This window comes from Narcine bancroftii, chromosome 6, assembly GCF_036971445.1.
Source record: "Narcine bancroftii isolate sNarBan1 chromosome 6, sNarBan1.hap1, whole genome shotgun sequence".
Lineage (NCBI taxonomy): Eukaryota > Metazoa > Chordata > Chondrichthyes > Torpediniformes > Narcinidae > Narcine > Narcine bancroftii.
In genome coordinates, this window is record NC_091474.1 from 30,700,838 (window position 1) to 30,723,336 (window position 22,499).

General features: G+C 42.8%; 1 protein-coding gene across 2 annotated transcripts in view; it reads left to right on the top strand.

The window, feature by feature from the left end:
• The window catches only part of fer1l4 (fer-1 like family member 4), a 139,241-nt gene that overhangs the window by 52,143 nt on the left and 64,599 nt on the right, over nt 1–22,499 (top strand). For both annotated transcript variants that reach the window (XR_011339998.1, XM_069884593.1), the window contains exons 15-22: nt 1,391–1,755; nt 3,919–4,027; nt 9,497–9,689; nt 10,064–10,184; nt 13,825–13,925; nt 18,370–18,457; nt 19,293–19,406; nt 22,211–22,363. Coding sequence is in view for 1 of the 2 variants with exons in the window: in XM_069884593.1 (XP_069740694.1) it covers nt 1,391–1,755; nt 3,919–4,027; nt 9,497–9,689; nt 10,064–10,184; nt 13,825–13,925; nt 18,370–18,457; nt 19,293–19,406; nt 22,211–22,363 (1,244 nt within the window). In the remaining variant the exon portion in view is untranslated. The remainder of the gene's footprint in view (nt 1–1,390; nt 1,756–3,918; nt 4,028–9,496; nt 9,690–10,063; nt 10,185–13,824; nt 13,926–18,369; nt 18,458–19,292; nt 19,407–22,210; nt 22,364–22,499) is intronic.

A 22,499-nucleotide genomic window follows, 5' to 3' on the forward strand; every position in this document is an offset into this window, starting at 1 on the left:
TGGAAGATTCAACCCCACCCTGTCTAGCTTCTCTTAAAAGATTATTTATCATCCCACAAATTAGCATGATGACTCATCATTAGACTGCTTCCAAAGCTACCATTTTCTATCTTGAGGAACCAAGACTGCACAGTTGCCAGGTATGGCCTCACCAACACCCAAAACAGCTGTAACACTACTTTTGAACTCTATTCCCTGAGCGATAAAGCAATACAAGAACAGTAGCAGTGGTATGGGCATTTACAGCAGCAGAATCCAGACTACAGGAAAAACCCTGAGGCACCAGCACCAGTGGAAGAAAATGAATGGTGGAGATTGGGTGAAAACCATCATCATAACTGCACAGACAAGCTCTGCCGTGTAAAAATTTTTTTTTAAAATGGAATGTCAAAATTACACAATCACAGTTTTATTTTAACCTCATTATTAGTAATTGTTTAATCACCCTGATTATAATAACTCAAAAGCTGGCTATTATTCCTGAAAATGTTAGTTTCTTATACTGGTTCAGCTTTCTTTCATAAGTTCCAAATGTTCTTCAAGCTGTACCTTCTCCCCACGTCCCCATTGAATTGGGAAGGTGATCAGTACACCATATCTCGATCTCTAAACCATTGGAAATGGACAGAGGAGCACTTCATGGCCTCCTAAAGTAAGGGGGGGGGGTCTCTTTTATTCCATACATCAAAGGATGTGACTTTCTCCTGCTGAACATTTCAATCCTGATGATCACTTTCCCATGCTTGTTAGTCAACACTAATAACATTAAACAACAGATTTTTTCAAAGGTAGGTTGGCTTCCTGAAAAGAAATTGGGGATTATGATAGACAACTTCAAGCTGAATGCAAAGATAATTTCAGATTTGCCATATCACATAGAAAATTGAGAAAACGTTAGATTAACTTTAATCGCATAATGATGCTGAGACCTTGCGTTAGTTCAACTGACCTAAGAATGTTTTGTCGCAGATTTTTGTTTGTACTCAGCATCTGATGCCTCTTATGTCAGTGTCCAACAATAGTCAGCCAGCATTAATGGATTCTAGTTGCCCTTATACCGCTTTTCCATGGTCATAATGTCCTGGTGAAACCTTTCACCATATTTGTCACTGACGGCACCAAGATCAACAGGGAAGAAGCCCAAGTGTGAATGCAGAAAATGAATTTTCAATCACATGTTTCATTTCATGGTTTTGTAGGCTTGAAGTAGACTTAAAATATGACAGGAAATCACAAAATTAGGTTTGTGATAAGAAAGTTTTAAGGTGATTTTTGTGATCAGCAGCCCAAAGTCCATAAAATTCATCCATAAGTGTTCAGGAAGCAAAATCTTCATTATCCAGTGTTATCTGCCTCTGTTGTTGCTAAAACCATTATTTATATTTTTCAGCTGGTTTCTACCCAACCTTTGGCCCAGCATGGATTTACCTCTATGGTTCTCCTCAGAATTCCATGCTCCGGGATGCTTACAAGAATCTGAATGAGGGCCTCGGAGATGGAATATTTTACCGAGGGCGAATACTTGTGGCAGTGTCAGTAGATGTCTTCAGCTCAATCACAGCCATTCAAGGCGACAAAGGGAAAAGTGTCAAGAGCACCTTCAGCAAACTTAAAAAAAAGAGTAAGAAAACTAAATCTAAGTCAAAGCAAAAAGAAGAAAGTCATGATCAACATGAAGGTGAAGATGGTGCCAATGCCCTCGAGCAGCCAAGTGCGATGGAAGTCACGGTTGATACCATTCACCCTGTGCCAGAAGTAAGTCTGGAACAAAAAATACTGTGATTTTTTTTTGTGTTGTCTGTCCTCCACAAGGTGCCATCAGTACTGACAAGCCAGTAACATTGCTGTTCCCTTCATAAGCTTCATGGAATGAAATATAGGGTCACAGGTTCACAAGATATAGGAGCAGAAGTGGGCTCATTGGCCCATCTAATCTTCTCTGCCATTCTAATCGTGAGCTGATCTACCCTTCCATTCAACCCCATAACTCCCTGGCTTTCTCCCTGTAACCCTTGATGCTCTGACGAATTAAATACACCCAATGACCTCACTTCCACAGCCACCTGTGGCAACAAGTTCCACAGACTCAAGACCCTCTGACTGAAGATATTTTTCCACAACTCTATTTTAAATTGATACCCTTTTATCCTGATGTTATGTTCTCTTGTCTGAGAATTCCCTACCACATCTATTCTGTCCAGACCTTTCAGCATTTGAAATGCCTCTATGAGGTCCCCTTCATCCTTCTGTTCTCCAATGAGGGTATTCTAGCAGAGAGGGCAATGTGTGAGGTCAATTAATCATACAACATGGAAACATTCACGTCAACCAGTGGGGAACTTGAACCCCATCTGTAGCCTTCCGTGCCGACGCAACTCAAATATTCATCACAACACTTCATTGCTACAGTCAGCAATCCTCTCTCTTTGGCAGTGCATTCCAGGTACTTGCCACTCTGGGTGATGTAAGTACTTGGCTGCCTAAACCTGATATTCTAGGGCATGTTGTTATCAAGAAGGGAGGACACCTCAAGGTGTCTGAGAGAGGCATGAGAAGAGATTGCTGGACCCTTGACGAAGAACTTTATGGCCACTCTAGCCATAGGCAAGTGGTGTCTGGAGAATAGTAAATGTTGGTTCTTTTCTTAAAAGAAAGGCATTAGGGACAAGCAATGAAATTATGAGCTGATGAGTCACACATCAATGATAGGGAATATAAAATATAGAAATCTACAGCCCATTACAAGCCCTTCAGCTCACAATGTTGTGCCAATTAAACAATGTACTCTTACTGCCTAGAATTTCCCTACTGCATAACCCTCCATTTTCCTCAGTTTCATGTGCCTATCTAATAGTCCCTTGAAAGGTCCTATTATACCTTCCTCCACCAGCGTTGCTGGCAGCGCATTCCATGCACCCACCACTCTCTTAATGAAAAACTTACCTCTGACATCCCCCATGTACTTACTCCCAAGCACTTTAAACCTATTCCCACTCATGTTAGCCATTTCAGCCCTGAGAAAAATAATCTCTTGCCATCCACACAATCATTGCCTTTTATCATCTTTGTACATTTCTATCAGGACCCCCCCTTATCCAAGGAGAAAAGATCAAGTTCACCCAACTGATCCTCAAATGGTATGCTGTCCAATCCAGGTAACATCCTTGTAAATCTCTTCTGCATCCTCTCTATCGCATTCATATCTGTCCTGTAATGAGGTTCCCAGAACTGAACACAATATTCCAAGTGGGGTCTAACTAATCTCTTGTATGGCTATAACATTATCTTATGGCTCTTGAACTCGATCCCACAGTTAATAAGGCCAACACATCATACATCTCCTCAACAACCCTATGCAGCAGCTTTGGTATCCTATGGACACAAACCACAAGATCTCTTAATTTGCCCACCCTGCTCACAGTCCTCCCATTAACTTCAAGTTTGACCAACCAAAATGAACCACTTCACACTTTTCGAGATTAAACTTCATCTACCACTTCTCATCCTGGCTCTCTGTCTGATCAGTGTCCCTTTGTAACCTCTGGCAACCCTCCTTGACAATCCACAACACCACCAACCTTCGTGTTAGCTGTTAACGTAAACATACTAAGGCACCCTTCCACTTCCTTATTCGGGACATTTATAAAATGCCCCAGAACATATCTCTGGAACACCACTGGTTACAGACTTCCTTGCAGAATATGAACCATCTACAACCCCTTGCTGCCTTCTCTGAGCAAGCCAATTCTGTATCCACAGAGGAGTATAGAAGCCTATGGTTTGTGTGTAGGTTGATTGGACTAGGCAGAAAAAGTATGAACTAGATGAGCTGAAGAGCCTATTTCTCTGTTGTAGAGTTGTAGGTTCTATGTACCTCTGTAATAAAAGTGCTGTGATTCATTTTTTCTGTTCTTTCAGTCTGTTACAGGTGAAAAAGAGGAATTTCTTCTCTTTGCTGCATTTTTTGAAGCAACAATGATTGACCCATCAGTGCGGTCACGCCTTCTCACCTTTGAAGTGTCAATAGGTAGGAAGTCTTTCAGCCTTACAAGGAGTTCATATTTTCATCAAAATACTTTGAGATTGAATTGAATTATTCATGATTGTTACTACACCAAGGAACAGTGAAAGTCAAGTCAATAGGTGCCAAATACCTCACTTTGTATTAGTGATGTGTTCAAGTCCTTGGGTGGCACTTACCATTGGCATCAGTGCTACAAAAATCATGAAGGGTTTGTCTTAACTTAAGCAGTTAGAATAAGTTTAATAATGCCAACAGCTTTGTATGGGCTTTAAGGAGCCAATAGCATTTTATTTTAAAACCGTTAGGTCTGTGCCCAAGATGGTGGTTCCTATGCTGGCAGCAGTCATGAGGGGTTGCAGACTCTGGGAGAGCAGCGGATCTATGCAGGGCACCAGAAATGGGAGACACCCCTCACTGAGAAGGAGAAGCAGAGGAGATGGTGACCATGGCAGTAGACCAGTGAGGGGCTCAGCGCCTGAAGGACCCTACAGGATAGTGACCATGACAGTGGACCAGCGAGGGGCGCGGCGGCTGAGGGACCCACACAAAATGCTGACAACTTGTGGTTGGGGAACCTGCATGGGCTGTGGACCGCTTGAGAATGGCTCCTAGGAACCAGGTATCGGAAGCAGAATATGCAAGGGCTTCGGGAGCTGATCATGTTGGGGGTTTAGATCTAGAGCTCGTGTTGCTGATGGGTCGAATAGGAGTCTGTGTAGCTGCAGATGCTTTGGGAGCGCTGGAGATGAATCCACGAATACAGTGACTCTGAAGAGACTCTCTTTCTCTCCTACTCTGAGGAGACACTAACTCCCAACTCTTTGTCTGCCTTAAGATGGAGATTGTGATAGAGATTGTGGAGGCATTAGTAATGATCTTTCAGGAATCAGTAGATTCTGACATGGTCCTAGAGTATTGGAAAATCGTAAATGACACCCCACTATTCAAGAAGGGAAGGAGGCAGCAAAAAGGTAATTGTAGACCAGTTAGCCTGACGTCAGTGGTTGGGAAGACGTTGAAGTCAATTGTCAAGGATGAGGTTACTGAGTACTTGGAGGCACATGGTTAAAATATGGAGAAATTAGCATAGGCCAAAGTCAGCATGGTTTCCTGAGGGAAAACTTTGCCTGAAAAACCTATTAGAATTATTTGAAGAAATAATAAGCAGGCTAGATAGGGAGAAGCAGTGGAAGTTGTGCATTTGGATTTTTAGTAAGGTAAGACCCCCATGGTATAGCAGGAAACATACTAGTGTGGGTAGAGCATTGGCTCTTTGGCAGGAAGCAGAGAGTTGGAATCAAGGGGTCTTTGGCTCCTGATTGCTAGTGGTGTCCACAAGGGATGGCGTTGGGGGTGCTTCTTTTTATGTTGTATATTAATGATTTGGATGATGGAATGAATGGTCTGGTAGGAAAAAAATATAAATGGACAGACTATTTTTTAAATAGGAAGAAAATTGAAAATATCCAGATGCAAAATGACCTGGGAGTCCTTGTGCAGGAAAGCCTGAAGGTATTAAACTTGCAGGTTGAGTTTGTAGTGAAGATGGTAAATGCAATGCTGGCATTCATTTCAAGATGAATGGAATATAAGAGCAGGGATGTGACGTTGAGGCTTTATAAGGCACTGGTGAGACTTCACTTGGAGTATTGGGAGAAGTTTTGGGCTCCTCATTTAAGAAAGGATGTGCTGACGTTGGAGAGGGTTCAGAAGAGGTTCACAATTATGATTTTGGAAATGAAAGGGTTATCATATGAGGAGTAGTTGACGGCTCTTGGCCTGTACCTTTTGGATTTTTGGAGAATGAGGGGGATCTCATTGAAACATTTTAAATGGTGAAAGGCATGGACAGAGTCGATATAAAAAAGATGTTTTCCATGGTGGGAGAATCTAGGAAAAGAGGGCACAACTTCAGGATTGAAGGGTGTCCACTTAGAAGTGATGCGGAGGAATTTCTTTAGCTAGAGGTGATAAATCTGTGGATTTTCTTTGACACAGGGTGTTGTGGAGGCTAGGACATTGGATGCATTTAAGACAGAGGTTGCTAGGTTCTTGATTAGCCAGAGTATTAAAGGTTACGTGGAGAAGGCTGAGCAGTGGAGCTGAGGAGGATAATAGATCAGCTCGTGATGGAGTGGCGGGCAGACTCGATGGGCTGAATAGCCTATTTCTGTCCCTCTGTCTTATGGCCTTCTGGATTGGCAGCAAAACCCCAAGCCCCATCACGCTGAGCACTGGCGAACCTCGGGGCTGTGTGCTCAGGCCATTACTGATCAGACAGCTGACTCACGACTATGCTGCCAGATTCAGTTAGAACATAATCATCAAAAATGGCATTAGTTTCAAACAGTGTACCTGGCAGGATACTGAAAATCTGCACCAACCAGCTAGCCGAGAGTTCATGGACATTTTCAACCTCTCATTGCTGCAGTCAGAGATTCCCACCTGCTTCAAAAAGGGCATCAATCATCCCGGTGCCCAAGAAGAGTAGAGTGAGCTGACTTAACGACTACCACCCAGTGGCACTAACTTCTACTGTGATGAAATGCTTTGAGAGGCTGGTCATGGCCAGAATTAACACATACTTAAGCAAAGATCTGGACCCACTGTAATTTCCTATAGTCACAATCACTCCATAGCAGATGCAATATCGCTGGCTCTCCACTCAGCTCTGCGAAAACAGCAATTCATGCATACGGCTGCTCTTCATCGACTATAGCTTAGCCTTCTGTGCCATTATTCCCTCAGTGCTGGTCAAGAAGCTACAAACTCTGGGTTTCTGTACCCCACCCTGCAACTGGATCCTTGACTTTCTCATTGGAAGACCACAGTCAGTACAAATTGGAAACAATGTCTCCTCCTCACTGATTATCAACACAGGCGCACCTCAAGGATGCGTGCTTAGCCCACTGATCTATTCGTTATACATCCATGACTGTGTGGCCAGGCATAATTCCAGTGCTACCTACAAGTTTGCCGATGACACCACAGTTGTCACAAGCAACAATGAGAAAACATACAGGAGGGAGAGAGATCAGCTCATTGACTGGTGTCACACCAACAACCTTGATCTCAATGCCAGTAAAAGCAAGGAGATGATTGTGAACTTCAGGAGGAAGTCGGGGGAACTCGACCCCATCCTCATTGAGGGCTCAGTAGTGGAGAGGGTCAAGAACTTCAAATTCTTGGGCGTCAACATCTCTGAGAATCTGTCCTGGAGCCTCCCGTTGATGTAATTACAAAGTTGATGTAATTACAACGTAGGCTCATCAGCAGCTATACTTTGTGAGGTGTCTGAGGAAATTCGGTAAGTCGCCGAAGATGCTCGTAAATTTTTACAGGTGTACCATCGCGAGCATTCTGTCTGGTTGCATCATTGCCTGGTATGGAGGGGCCAACTCTCAGGACAAGAATAAACTCCAGAGGATTGTTAACTCGGCCTGCGACATAACAGGCACTAGACCTCACTCCATTGAGGACATCTACATGAAGTGGTGTCTTGAAAATGCAGTCTCCATCCTCAAAGACCCTCATCACCCAGGCCACTGCTACCATTGGAAAAAAGGTACAGGAGCCTAAGAACGAGCAGTCAGTGGCACAAGGACAGCCTCTTCCCCTCTTCCTGAAGATAAATGGGGATCTATTTTGAAAAATGTACGTTCATCCTCTTTCTGTGCCAGCCATTCCTTATTACAATTTAAAGTAGTCCATAGGGCCCACTATTCCAAAATTCAATTAGCTAAATTTTACCCCAATATATCTCCTAAATGTGATAAGTGTACAACTCAGGAAGGTCCTTTATATTCATATATTCTGGCTATGTCCCTCCCTTTGTAACTACTGGAAAGAGGTATTTACTGCTCTATCTTTAATTCTGGATATAAATCTCTCTCCGAGCCCTCTTATTGCTATTTTTGGAATGAGTGGACCGATGGAATTGACTCTATCTCAATCCCATGTAGTTGCTTTTGCTTCCCTGATTGCAAGATGGCTCACTTTGCTGCAGTGGAAAGATGTTGTCCCTCCCACACATATGCATTTGATGGCATCCCTTTCTCTAGAAAAAATTAGATGTTCTCTGTGGGGTTCTTTTTTCAATTATTTTCAAAATTTATATGTCCATTATTTTTGCTCTTTATTAAAAATCTTGTCTTTTTTTCTTAAATTTTTTGAACTATTAGTATTGAAATTAATAGTTGATGCCTTGGCTTTGATTGTTAATTGCTCAGAAAATAGGTTGGGGTTAGAAATTACATTAGTTATATGTTTCTTCCTTTTTTATCAACAACATGAATCATATGTATCTTATTTACTGTTGTTTACTATCTGTAATTTGAATTTTTAAAAATCTGAACTTTATATCATATGTATTTGGTATTATTTTCTCAAAACCGATAAAAAGATTAAAAAAGAACAGGTTCTTCCCTGCTGCTATCAGGGATTCCTGAATAATCATTGATCCAATGATACTGCCTTACTTTTCATGCAATATTATTTTTATTTTTTATAGTAATGTCATAAGATGGTTATGATATAAATTTTTTTGTTGCGATGCTGCCGCAGAACAACAAATTTCAGGACTTGTTTTTAACAATAAATTCTGATTCAGATCCAGTAGTTGGCAACAATGATGAGTTGCATTACAGAGAGATTGAAAGGCTTGTAAAATGGTGCGAGAAAAACAACTCCAGTCTTATCATGGAAAAGACAAAGGAGACGAATGTGGACTTCAGAAGAATGAAGGTCGGCCATTCTCTACTACACATCAGAGGTTCCGCTGTGGAGAGAGTGGAGAGCATAAAGTTCCTTGGTGTGCAAATAAAGGGCAACTTATCCAGGTCTCACAACACCTCCTCGTTAGTCAGGAAGGTGCAGCAGCGCCCACACTTCCTAAGGAGGTTGAGGAGGGCAAGGCTACTGTCCCCATCTTGACAACCTTTTGCAGGAGCCCAACTGAGAGTTTCCTGTCTGGTTCATCATGGTGTGGCACAGTAGCTGCAATGCATCAGACCATTAGTCTATACAGAGGATCATTAAAACAGCTGAGGGGATCGCTGAGTCTCCCTTTCCTCTATTGATGACATTTACTTGTCTAAATGGGGTACAAGGAATTTTAGAAGACCCTTTCCATCCAACACACACTATCTTCAACCCACTGCCATCGAGAAGGAGGCAGAGGAGCATAAAATCTGGACTTCCAGATTGGGGAATAGCTTCTTCCTGCAGGCTGTGAGATTGATGAACAGTATCCTGTCACTGAGTAGATCATCCCAAAAATATTTATGTATTTATTTTGATTAATTATATGTTCATTGTGTACTGTGTATTATGTGCACAGCATGGTCTGTCTGGAGAGACACTGTTTCATCATGTTGTATAGGTACAATCTGATGATAATGAACTTGAATTTGAATTTCATAAAACTTGTGCATAATAATAAAATCTCATCATCATAAGTAATTATAATTTCAGGTAACTGTGGCAAATTGGTAGAAGTTGAAACAAAAAGGAAAAAAGAAGAGAAAGTAGAAGAGGCTGAAGAAAAGAAATCTTTATTGGATTCAAGAGATTCAGAAGATGAATTGGAGAGTATTGAGGCTATTTTATCTCCCAAACACAACTCAATTACACCACCCAGGAAGGCTGAATACACAGATTATGAGAGGTACAATTTGAAAACTTGAGTAGGTTTAATAATAGCGGCATCATTGAAATTGAAGAGCAATTCTTCATTGAAATTGAAGGCTTTCTGTTTATCACAGTAAGTGGTAAAGATGGCATGGTTGCTCCAGTTTAAGTTTTAATTTTTTTAAAATTAGATATAGAGCTACCTAACCAACCTACAACCCCCAGAAGTTTTGAAGGATGGGATAAAACCAGAGTACCCAGAGGAAACCCACATGGGCACAGGGAGAACGTGCAAACTCCTTACAGACAGCACCAAATTCGAACCCCGGTTGCTGGCCCTGTATTAGCATTACGCTAGCCACCCTGTTACTGTGATTGCATTATTGATTTGCTTATGCTTGGTTGTTTCAGGTCATATTGCTGTATTCCTTACTTGTATGAGAAACCATGTGTGTACATCTGGAATTCTTGGGAAGACTATTCTTGGCGTTTGTATAACTCCAACGTACTTGCAAAGACAGCAGAGAGACTGGTAAGAACACTACTAACAGTCTGGCACCTTATTGTACAGCACTTGTACATTTTTAAGCCAAAGGTTATAAATCTTTCAATGAACAATAGCCTGGTAAAATCAGGCACATTTGAGAGGTAGTTGTGTAGTCAAGTTGCTGGGATGAGTGGGAAGAAAGAAATTAAAAGGATGAAGCAGGCCCTGTCACAGCGGGTTTACAGACACTTCTTTCCGTTCTTTGCTGTAGAGGATTTTGGAATTACAAAATCCCATGAATTCAGTACATTTCTTGGCCAGAGAAAGAAGTGGCCCCTCTGGCCATAGGTGCATCTAAGGTATGGCAGCTAAGGCACAAGCCCTGGGCACCATGCAGGGAGGTGTCACTGTCCTTCCCTCACCCACCCAATATCCCTAGCCCAATAATGAATCTCCATCCCAGGGGTGCAGTGCTGCAGTGGCTCACTTGAGGGCCCTGGACTGCTGCTCCAGCACCTCACCAGGCCCCACCAGGCTGGCATCTCATTGGGGCGCTTCAGGGCCACTCCGGAACCTCGCTTAATGCGGACAAAATGGCGGACTTCCTTACCCATAATCCCAACTGAAACTGTTCTACCAGTGCCAGGGAAACATAGAGCAGTTCCAGCTGCATGGGAGATTATGGGTAAGGAAGATAGCCATTTTGCCTATTGATCCCACATTGAGTAAGGTGTCTGAGTGGCCCTGAAGCAGTTCCATGAGATGCCGGCCTGGCACTCTGGTGAACACAAGGCCAGCACTACCATTAGGTGAACCAGATCTCAGAGGGGGTGCTGGCGACCCTCTGAACAATCGCAGGTAAGACTTTATTTTGCCCTGAAGTGGCAGCAACGTTTATGTTTGAATCCTGCAAAGTGCAAGGGGAAAGATTATGTGCATGGAGAAGGTAAAAAAAACTGTGCCTGACTTGCCCAATGTTTATCTTCACCGGTACGAAACTTGTTTCCACTGGTTGGTAAGATTATGACTAGGAATTAGGGATGTAGGCCAGAGATGAGGAGCGACTGCAGTTCCCAAGAGTAGGAAATCAATGGAATTCTCTACTGGGGAAACAGTGTAGACTGCCTCATTTAATATATTTAAGATACAATTAGTTAGATTTTTGCATAGCAGTGAAGTTATGGGGATAAGGAAGGTGGAGCTGAGTCAAAAGCCAGATCAGCCTTGATCTTATTGCATTGCAGAGTACTCTCAATGGGCAACTCCTGCTCCTATTACAGATCCAAGCCTATTTATCCTTCCCTTATATCTCAAATCCTCCAGTCCCAGTTACATTCTGACAATCTGAAGGTATCACTGTGATTGAATCCTGCTGTTGATTGACTGTCTTTAAGTCTTTAAATTTAAATGGCCTAGTTTCTTGAGATTTAATTCTCCAATACCCATGATATTCTGCAGGTATATAAAGAGTAAATAGATGGCTAGGAAGAGAATTGGTCCCATTAAAGGTCAATAAGGTGGACTTTCTGTGGAGCCAAAGAAGGGGGTGGAGATGGGGCGTTGATTGAATACTTATCATCAGTCTTTATTCTGGAGCAGATCATGAAAGCCAAAGAACTGGAGAAAATGAGTGGCAAGGTGCTGAACCATGTTAGAACTATTGGGGAGGATGTCTTGGCAGCCTTGAAGAGTATTAAAATGGACAAAACCTCAGGCCTGTTGAAATGCACCCATGAACCTTGGGGGAAGCTGGAGAAGAAATGATGAAGGCCCTTGCTGAGATATTTTCATTATCTTTGGATTCAGATGAAGTGCCAGAGACTGGAGGGTGGCCAATGTTGTGCCGACATTTAAAGAAGACAGCAAGGATAAGCCAGTGAGCTTGATCTCAGTGGTTGGAAATTAGGGGTTTCTTGACAGACAGGATCTACCAACATTTGGATAGTTAGGAACTTAATTGAGGTTGTCAATGTGGATTTGTGCATGACAGGTCGTGTCTCACGCATTTGATGGAGTTATTTTGAAAAGGTGACCAAGAAAATTGATAAAGGAAGGGCAGTGGTTGTTGCATACATGGACCATAACAGGGCCTTTAACAAGGTCTTTGCCCACAGACAGCTCCAAGAAAAATGCAGAGAACAAAACAAAGGACTCTACATCACCTTTGTTGACCTCACCAAAGCCTTCGACACCGTGAGCAGGAAAGGGCTTTGGCAAATACTAGAGCGCATCGGATATCCCCCAAAGTTCCTCAACATGATTATCCAACTGCACGAAAACCAACAAGGTCGGGTCAGATACACCAATGAGCTCTCTGAACCCTTCTCCATTAACAATGGCGTGAAGCAAGGCTGTGTTCTCGCACCAACCCTCTTTTCAATCTTCTTCAGCATGATGCTGAACCAAGCCATGAAAGACCCCAACAATGAAGACGCTGTTTACATCCGGTACCGCACGGATGGCAGTCTCTTCAATCTGAGGCGCCTGCAAGCTCACACCAAGACACAAGAGAAACTTGTCCGTGAACTACTCTTTGCAGACGATGCCGCTTTAGTTGCCCATTCAGAGCCAGCTCTTCAGCGCTTGATGTCCTGCTTTGCGGAAACTGCCAAAATGTTTGGCCTGGAAGTCAGCCTGAAGAAAACTGAGGTCCTCCATCAGCCAGCTCCCCACCATGACTACCAGCACCCCCACATCTCCATCGGGCACACAAAACTCAAAACGGTCAACCAGTTTACCTATCTTGGCTGCACCATTTCATCAGATGCAAGGATCGACAATGAGATAGACAACAGACTCGCCAAGGCAAATAGTGCCTTTGGAAGACTACACAAAAGAGTCTGGAAAAACAACCAACTGAAAAACCTCACGAAGATAAGCGTATACAGAGCCGTTGTCATACCCACACTCCTGTTCGGCTCCGAATCATGGGTCCTCTACCGGCATCACCTACGGCTCCTAGAACGCTTCCACCAGCGTTGTCTCCGCTCCATCCTCAACATCCATTGGAGCGCTTTCATCCCTAACGTCGAAGTACTCGAGATGGCAGAGGCCGACAGCATTGAGTCCACGCTGCTGAAGATCCAGCTGCGCTGGATGGGTCACGTCTCCAGAATGGAGGACCATCGCCTTCCCAAGATCGTGTTATATGGCGAGCTCTCCACTGGCCACCGTGACAGAGGTGCACCAAGGAAAAGGTACAAGGACTGCCTAAAGAAATCTCTTGGTGCCTGCCACATTGACCACCGCCAGTGGGCTGATAACGCCTCAAACCGTGCATCTTGGCGCCTCACAGTTTGGCGGGCAGCAACCTCCTTTGAAGAAGACCACAGAGCCCACCTCACTGACAAAAGGCAAAGGAGGAAAAACCCAACACCCAACCCCAACCAACCAATTTTCCCCTGCAGCCGCTGCAACCGTGTCTGCCTGTCCCGCATCGGACTTGTCAGCCACAAACGAGCCTGCAGCTGACGTGGACTTTTACCCCCTCCATAAATCTTCGTCCGCGAAGCCAAGCCAAAGATATAGTAAGTTTGCCTGAAAATTCAAATGACATGGAATCCCTGGTCCTGTTGTTGTACCGAGGCGCACAGTCATAAGTGTAAAGTAAGAAGAGCCATCATTTGATCTTCCATAGAATGGCGCGATATTAAAATGTTTCATTCTACTTTTATCTTTTATGCAGGAAGATGGCCTTGATAAGTTATTTCACATGATGAAGAGGCCAAAGTCTGAACCAGAGAAATTCTTCCATCAAGTCCTGAATGAATTTATTGCTGGCTGCAGGTCTCGATTTGTTACATATTTCAAAGAACCTTTTTAAAATTCTTTCCCTTTGTATTTCTTATCAGTTGCTATCAAAGAAACAACACTAACCTCTGAGACTTCATCTGTGGCTAAGAGGATACAAAACTCTCTGCCATGGTCTCATCAATCTCCTCTCTTGGCTTTCTCAATATCCTGGATAAATCTCATCACTCCTATCAACTTAATATTCTTCATAAGACTCAACACTCTCTTCTTGATTAGAATGTAAACTAGCGGAAAGCCTCTTATTTCCTCTGGCCAGTCTATAGCCCAGTGAATATGAACATAGAATTTTCTAATTTCAGATCACGAATCCCCTCTCTCCTCTTCTTCTTTCCCCAGTTCCCTACTCATTCTCACCTCTACTCGTTTGTTTTGTCACCCCCATCTCCATCTTCCCGCTGGATTCTTCCACACTCCCCCTCATCTCCCCCCCCCAAAACCCACCCCTTCCATACCATCCAATCTCTTTTTATACCGCCATTTTCACCTTATCCCAGCATTGGCAGCCTTTGTCTTCTAATCATTCACTTCATTCTGTCTGGCATCTTTCTTCACCTGACCATTTTGGATTTCTTGCCTGGCTCTCCCTTTGTCTGGCATCTGCAATCTACTGCCTGGTATGGGGCCCTGACCATGTTTTCTTCACACTGGCTTCTCTTCCCCACATCCCCAATCCTGATAAAGAATTTCACCCTGAAATGTCAACCATTCTTTTTCTCCCACTGATGCTGCACGACCAGCTCAGTCCCTTGTGTCTGCAGTCTCTTGTGTTCCCTGAGGCATTAGATGTCTTTGCAAGCTTGAGGGTATATAAAACCCCAGTGCCCGATGAGGTACATCTCAGGTTGCAGTGGGAGTCAAAGGAGGATATTACTGGGGCCCCAACAGAGATTGCTAAATCTTTGCTAGTTACAGATGGGGAATCAGCTGATTGAATGACAGCAAATGTGGTTCCTTTTGTTAAGAGGCACAACTGTAATTTAAGGGATGTCCAATGTCAGATGTAGGTAAGTTATTGGAAAAAAGTCTGTGATAGAGGATGGTTTTGTGAGGAGGATCCTACCTTGACCAATTTGATCAAATGTTTCAAATGTATTGAGGAGTACAGTGCAGTTGATGTGGCCTATGTAGTCCGAGTAAACCCTTGAACTAGGTTCCATGTGAGAGGCTGATCCCAAAGGCAAGAGCAATGGGATTCAGGGCAAATGATCACATTGGACCAAAATTGGCTCGGTAATTGAAAGTAAGAGGAAATGATGGTGGATGTTAGTGATGGAATTTAATATATGCATTAATGATTCAGATATGAATATAAGGGATATGACTGGTAAGTTTATAGGTGATGAGGAGGATAGTTAGAGGCTTCATTGTAAAACTGATCAAAAGTGGAGGGCAGCAGCAGGTGGAATCTGATCCCATAAAGGTGCACTTTGGGAGGATTACACAATGCCTTTGGGGATATTAAAGAACAGAAGATCCTCAGTATATAAGCTCAAGATTTCTTCATCCTGGAAATACAGGTAGAATATGTGATGAAGAAGGTATGCGGGATACTTAGAAAACTACAGCACAGAAACAGGCCCATTGGCCCATCTAGTCTATATATAACTATTATTCTGCCTAGTCCCATTGACCTGCACCCAGTTCATAGCTCTCCCATCCATAGCTCTCCCATCCATAGCTCTCCCATCCATAGCTCTCCCATCCATAGCTCTCCCATCCATAGCTCTCCCATCCATAGCTCTCCCATCCATAGCTCTCCCATCCATAGCTCTCCTATCCATAGCTCTCCCATCCATAGCTCTCCCATCCATAGCTCTCCCATCCATAGCTCTCCCATCCATAGCTCTCCCATCCATAGCTCTCCCATCCATAGCTCTCCCATCCATAGCTCTCCCATCCATAGCTCTCCCATCCATAGCTCTCCCATCCATAGCTCTCCCATCCATAGCTCTCCCATCCATAGCTCTCCCATCCATAGCTCTCCCATCCATAGCTCTCCCATCCATAGCTCTCCCATCCATAGCTCTCCCATCCATAGCTCTCCCATCCATAGCTCTCCCATCCATAGCTCTCCCATCCATAGCTCTCCCATCCATAGCTCTCCCATCCATAGCTCTCCCATCCATAGCTCTCCCATCCATAGCTCTCCCATCCATAGCTCTCCCATCCATAGCTCTCCCATCCATGCTCTCCCATCCATATCTCTCCCCACCCATATCTCTCCCATCCATGTACCTATCCAAATCTTTCTTAAATGTCAAAATCGAGCGTGCATTCACTACTTCAGCTGGCAGCTCATTCCATACTCTCACCAGCTACTGTATGAAATTCCCCCTGATGTTCCCCCTAAACATCTCACCTATCCTCTGGTGGGGGGGGGAGGGGGCTGGGAGTGGGACAATAATGGTCACTGCGAAATCGGTTGACACTTGCGAATAAGTTCGCAAACCAAATGGAAAGGGGAATTGTGGTTGCCATCAAGGGGAAATCCAAGGAGGGGAGGTTCATTTGGGGTTCAAAGGTAATTGCTTGTGGGGATCGTTGGGGTATTTCATGTCTTAAGTGTGTTGTCATATATTAAGATTAAAAAGGAAAACTTAAAAAAACAGTAATGGAAAAAAGGGATGGAGGTGGTGAAGAGGCAGAAAAGAAGTGAAAATAAAGATATAAGATGGCCACATTGGATTATATGACTATAAACATTAATGGAATATATAACCAAGTTTAAGTGTATCCCATTGGGAAAAAAAAATCACATATAATTTAAAAGACAAAGTTACAATGTTTGAAAAAAACTTGGGAACCATATATGGAACATAACAGAAAGAGCAGGCCTAGGACCACCACCACCTAAAATGATAAGAAGATAAACACGATCAGATTTAATGTGAATAAGTAGATGATACGTCTTTTTTGTTTGTATTCCTTTTGTATAAAAATATTATTTTATTGTATTTTATATGTTCAATATTTACTGTTTTTGGAGGCGGTGTGAAGGGGGAAGGGAGGGATGGGGGGAAAAAAAAGAAAATGTCACTGTGAATATTTAAAGAGATGCATCTGTAAATATATTGGTTGATATGGTTCAAAGTGCGATAAATAAAGAATTACAAAAAAAAACCTCACCTATCCCCCTTAACCCATGTCCTCTGATATAACCTCAGTGGAAAAAGCCTGCTTGCATTTACTTGATCTATATCCCTCATAATTGTATTTAACTCTCTCCTCATTTTTCAACGCTCCAGAGCATGAAGTCCTAACCTGTTTAACTTTTCTTGATAACTGAGCTCCCATAGTTCTGGCAACATTTTTGTAAATCTCAACTCTCAATCTTTCCTGTAGGAAGGTGACCAAAACTGCACACAATACTCCAAATTTGGCCCTACTGATGTCTTGTACAATTTCACCATAATATGCCAACTCCTATGCTCAATTTATGAAGGCCAAGATGCCAAAAATTCTCTTTACATCACTTTCGGGGAATTATTTATCTGTGTTTCCAGATCCCTCTGTTTTACTGCTCTCCTCTGTGTCCTACCATTTACCGTGTATGTCCTACCTTTGTTTGTCCTTTCAAATTACAACACCTCTCACTTGTCTGCATTGTTCCATCTGCTATTTTTCAGCCCAATTTTCCAGGTTGTCCAGATGGACAATAGACAGTAGGTGCTGGAGAAGGCCAATTGGCCTGTCGAGCCAGCACCACCATTTTTCAGATCATGGCTGATCATTCACTCAGTATCCATTCCTAGCCTTATCCCCATAACCCTTAACTCCCCTGCCCACAAGAGCTTTATCTAACTCCCTTTTGAACATATCCAGTGATTCTGCCCCTACCACCCTCTGCGGCAAAGCATTCCACAGATTCCTCTGAAAACTTCAAAAGTCTTCCACGCTGTCCACAACTCCTCCAATCTTTGTGTCTTCTGCAAATTTGCTGATCCAATTTAAATTATGAGAGACATAGGCAGGGTATATTGTAGAAAACTTTGCCCTTTAACAGGTGTCTAAAACTAGAGTGCACAGATCAGGGTGAAGGGTAAGAGCTTTGGCAGGAATCTGAGGCAGAACATTTTCACACAAAGAGATGTTAATACACTGATGAGGATGAGGTGCTGCGTGAAACACACTACTTGAGGGCACGGAAGAGCCAAGTACTCTCACAGCATTTCAGAAATATTGAGATGACCATGGAATTGCCAAGGGATATATCATACTAATAAATAGGATTGTTCTGGGCAGTTGACTGATGGTCACTCTGAGTATGTAAGGTCAAGGCGTGTTTCGATGAGAAAGGAAATAAAACCCCAGCAACTCACTGACTTCAACATATTTCATGTGGAGCTCAAGAATCTATTGTATAAACCAGATATCAGCTTGGAGCCTCATTCGTTGATATGTTTTTTTTTCATCCTAGACAATATCACATTTATGCTGAGAAGAAAACTATGAACCGGCCCAACAACCTGGATCGATGTCGGATCAAGACCCTGAAGTGTACCATTGTAAGTGGGTGAATGTACCCTGCTCATCACTATTTTAAATCTGTGTGCTTATTGCTGACTCAGTGGAACTTGCTCTTGTTCCAGCTTTGTATGAGAGATAATTGCATGCAAAGTGAATGCCTAGTGCCAGGGGAGTCCTGGTTTATTTGCTTGGGTAGAGAGTTGGCAAGAGAACTAGATCAGCACCTGTACAGCTGGAACAACACAGGGAAGTTTAATGCCAAACAGCTTGTCAAGGGGAGGCAAACTGTGTATGGTGTTGCGTGAGTACACCTGGGACCTTGGGGAAGTGAGCAAGATGTGGTGCACCAAGAGCTAATTATCCTCATCAATCTATTAACCACATGACTCTGAAAACATTGGAATCACTTTGGTAACTTTTGCCTAGTTATGGGAGAAATCTCTTTGTTCTATCCATGCCTATAAGCTGCCTCTGTTTGACCTGCAGGATGGTTAGCTTAACTGTTGCAGCACCAGTGACCAGGACCAGGGTTCGAATCCTGTTCCTTCTGTAAGGAGTGTGTATGTTCTCCCCATGTCTGCAGGGGTTTCCTCCAGGTGTTCTGATTTCTTCCCACCTTTCAAAATGTATGAGGGTTGTAGGTTAATTGGGTGTACTTGGTCAGCATGGGCTTGTGGGCTGGAAGGGCCAGTTACCGTGCTGTATATCTAAAATTTAAATTCTGATAAAGGGCCTTTGGTCTGAAATGTTAGTTCCAACAATATCTGTACATTAATTAATCATTTTGATATTCTTTGGATATTTTATAAAAGGGTTTTGTTACTGCAGACATTCTGGTTTTAATACGGCAAAGGGTTCCTTTATATTTTCCAGATTAGTCTTGCAAAACAGGCTCTAAAAATTATGAAACGGCAGGATAAAAGTATAAAGGACCACCTGAATGAAGTACAGAAATTACTGGAAAAATTCAAAGAACGAGTGGATGAGGTGAGATTGGCATATCCAGAACATTTCTGCTTATTGTCCAGAAATTTATCAACTACAAATGAATCTGCAAGTGACAAGTCCACGAGTGATTACTTTGGCAGTGCAATAGTCAATACTGCACTACTCGGGCCTTTTGAAATGTTATTACATCACATGCACTTTGATGCATGGACACGTCAACCTGAGTTTGTTGTTATGTACATAAGTACAATGTACAGATGCACCAAAATATTGACACATTGAATCAAAAATAAGAGAGCATTGGTTTATGGTGAAAGGGAGGGAAGGTTAGCATAATGGTTAGCCTAACACTGTTACAGCCCCAGTGATCGGGACCGGGGTTTGAGTCCCACCATGTCTGTAAGGAGTTTGTATGTTCTCCCTGTATCTGCATGGATTTCTTCCAGGTGCTCTGGTTTCCTCCCACCTTTCAAATCATACTGGGGATCAATTGGATGTAAATGGGCAGCACGGGCTCGTGTCCGAAAAGACCTGTTACCGTGATTATGTCTAAATTTAAAACTTGAGGTGTTTCTATTCTATAGGCTCCCAGTACCCACTGAGAAATAGAGGAACAGATGTCTAGACAGATTGTGGAAAGGTATAAACCAATAAGTCTGTTGTAGTGGAAGACTTTAATTTCTCCACTGTTGTCCCCAGCCTTCATGTTATCTGCAAACTTAACAACCCATACCTCCTCCTCTTTGTCCAGGTCATTTATAAAAATCACAAAGACCAGAAATGTCAGAAGAGATCCCTTCGGAACCCCCACCAAGTCACTAACCTTCAAGTAGAATACACTCAATCTTCTACCACCCTCTGCCTCTGAGGGCAAGCCAATTTTAAATCCACGCAACCAGGTTTCTTTGGATCCCACACCTCATATGACTTTCTGAAAAGGCTTACCATAGGAACCTTGTCAAAAGCCTTATTAAAATCCATATATGTCACATTCTCTGCTCTACCTTCATCAATTTCTTTTGTCACCTCCTCGAAAAACTCAATTAGGCTCATGAGGTATGACCTGCTCCTCACAAAGCCATGCTGAACTATCCCAAGTAAGATTATGCTTCTCTCAAAACTGTAAATCCTGTCCCTAAGCAACTTTTGCCAATCCTCTAGTACACAAAGGTGATCATCAATGCCCTAACAATCTCTTCCTTCATTTCCTGTAATAACGTGGGGTATTTCCCGTCCATCTCAGGATTTGTCTATTCAAATGTTTATCAGAATCTTCACCACTACATTTCTGAACCTTGATGTGCTCCAGCATATTAATCTGTTCTCTATTCATCTTCCATTTGTCCTCTCTCCCTGGTGAGCACTGAAACAAAGAATTTGTTAAGGACCTCTCTGACCTCCTCCACCTCCAGGCACATATACCCTGTTGTCCTTGAGTGGTCCTGCCCTCACTTTTATGTGTGTAGAGTGCCTTGGAATTTTCCTTAATCCTGCTTTCCAAGGCCTTATCATGTCACCTCTTTATCTCTCATGTTAACCATGGGTCATTTACCTTCTCATTCTTTCCCTGTCTCAGTGGGACAAATCTATCCAGAAGCAACAGAGTTTTAGTTTAATTTGGACATCTGTTTTGCATACTTGTTGTGGTCCGATGTACCTGCACCTGTGTGATACTGTTTCAAGTTCTATGTTCTTGGAATAAAATGCCTTGGGATTCTCTTCAATCCTGCTTGCCATATGTATTTCATGTACCTCCTAATGCCCTGCCTTTCCTACAATCCTTGTATTGCTCCAGGATCCTGTCTGATTTTAGGTTCCTAAACGTTACATATACTTTTCTTTTTATATTTAACTAAATTCACGACCTCTCTTGACATCCAACTTTCTTTATACGTCCATCTTTGTTCTTCCTCCTTCCTGGAACACGCTAGTCCTGGACCTCTGATCAAGTAAAATCTCTTTTCAATACATGCACGCTCATGCTTAAGTGAGGAGATCTACCTCTATGCAGCGTTCCACATATAGTCTACCACAGGGGTGGCCAAACTACGGCTCCCAAGACAACTGTGGCCCATTGCCCAATTTTAAGTGGCCTGTTAGAACATAGTCTCCAACAACAGATTGTATTTCTTAGTTCCAACACTAGATGTCACTGCCATTTTCAACAATGTTACTCATCGATGAAAACGCTCACCTCAGTTAGAAAAAAAACATTTACTTCAGTTGATTAAACATGGTGGACAGAAAATAGCAAGGTAGTGACAGAAAATAGCAAGGTAGTGACAGAAAATAGCAAGGTAGTGCTGAAAATTTCAGACATGGTGGGAAAATGAAGAGTTTTTCACAGAAGTCAAGGGAAAGTATGTTTTCTTGATTGGCAAGGAATCTGTTAACTTTAATAGCCTATTTGCAGATTTACACATTGCATCATAATCATAAAGGTGGACACTTGGGCCATGAACAGAATTCACTGAGACTTGTGGAGGAAGGTTGGAGACGGTCTTGTCCCTTTCTTCATCTTTTTTTCTGTTCCTACATCTCAGCTATCTTTCATCATTTAGATGATGATCATCACCAATGATTAGTGGCTGGCACCTTCCTGACATAGTGCCTTCTAGATCATTCATGGCATCAGGACAGAGCATTCTTGACACTCTCATTGAGTATGTTCCCATTCAGTTGCCGTTGGGAGCTTACCTAGCACCGAATACTGTATCAGATTACATCTCAAGGAAACCGAGCCTTTGAATCTTTAGTAATCATTAGTTCATTTTATGAGAGAATAAGTCTTGATCAAAAAAAATCTGAAATATTCTGTATTCATTTCTCTTGTTTTGCCTTAGCCTCAGACACCTATTCCGGACATCTTTGTCTGGATGCTGAGTAATGGGAAACGTGTGGCAGTTGCACGAATCCCTGCACGACAAGTTCTTTACTCTGTGGTGGAAGAGGAAAAAGGAAGAGACTGTGGGAAAATCCAATCCATCATTATGAAGGTAAGCAGTGGAAGGGCACTGTCCTCATCAACTCATCACACAGCATAGGACAATGGTCTTCATGCTGAGGTATGGGATCCATGGAACCTTGGCTGTGTGCATTCAGAATTAGTTTGCCAGCAATAAACAGAGGATA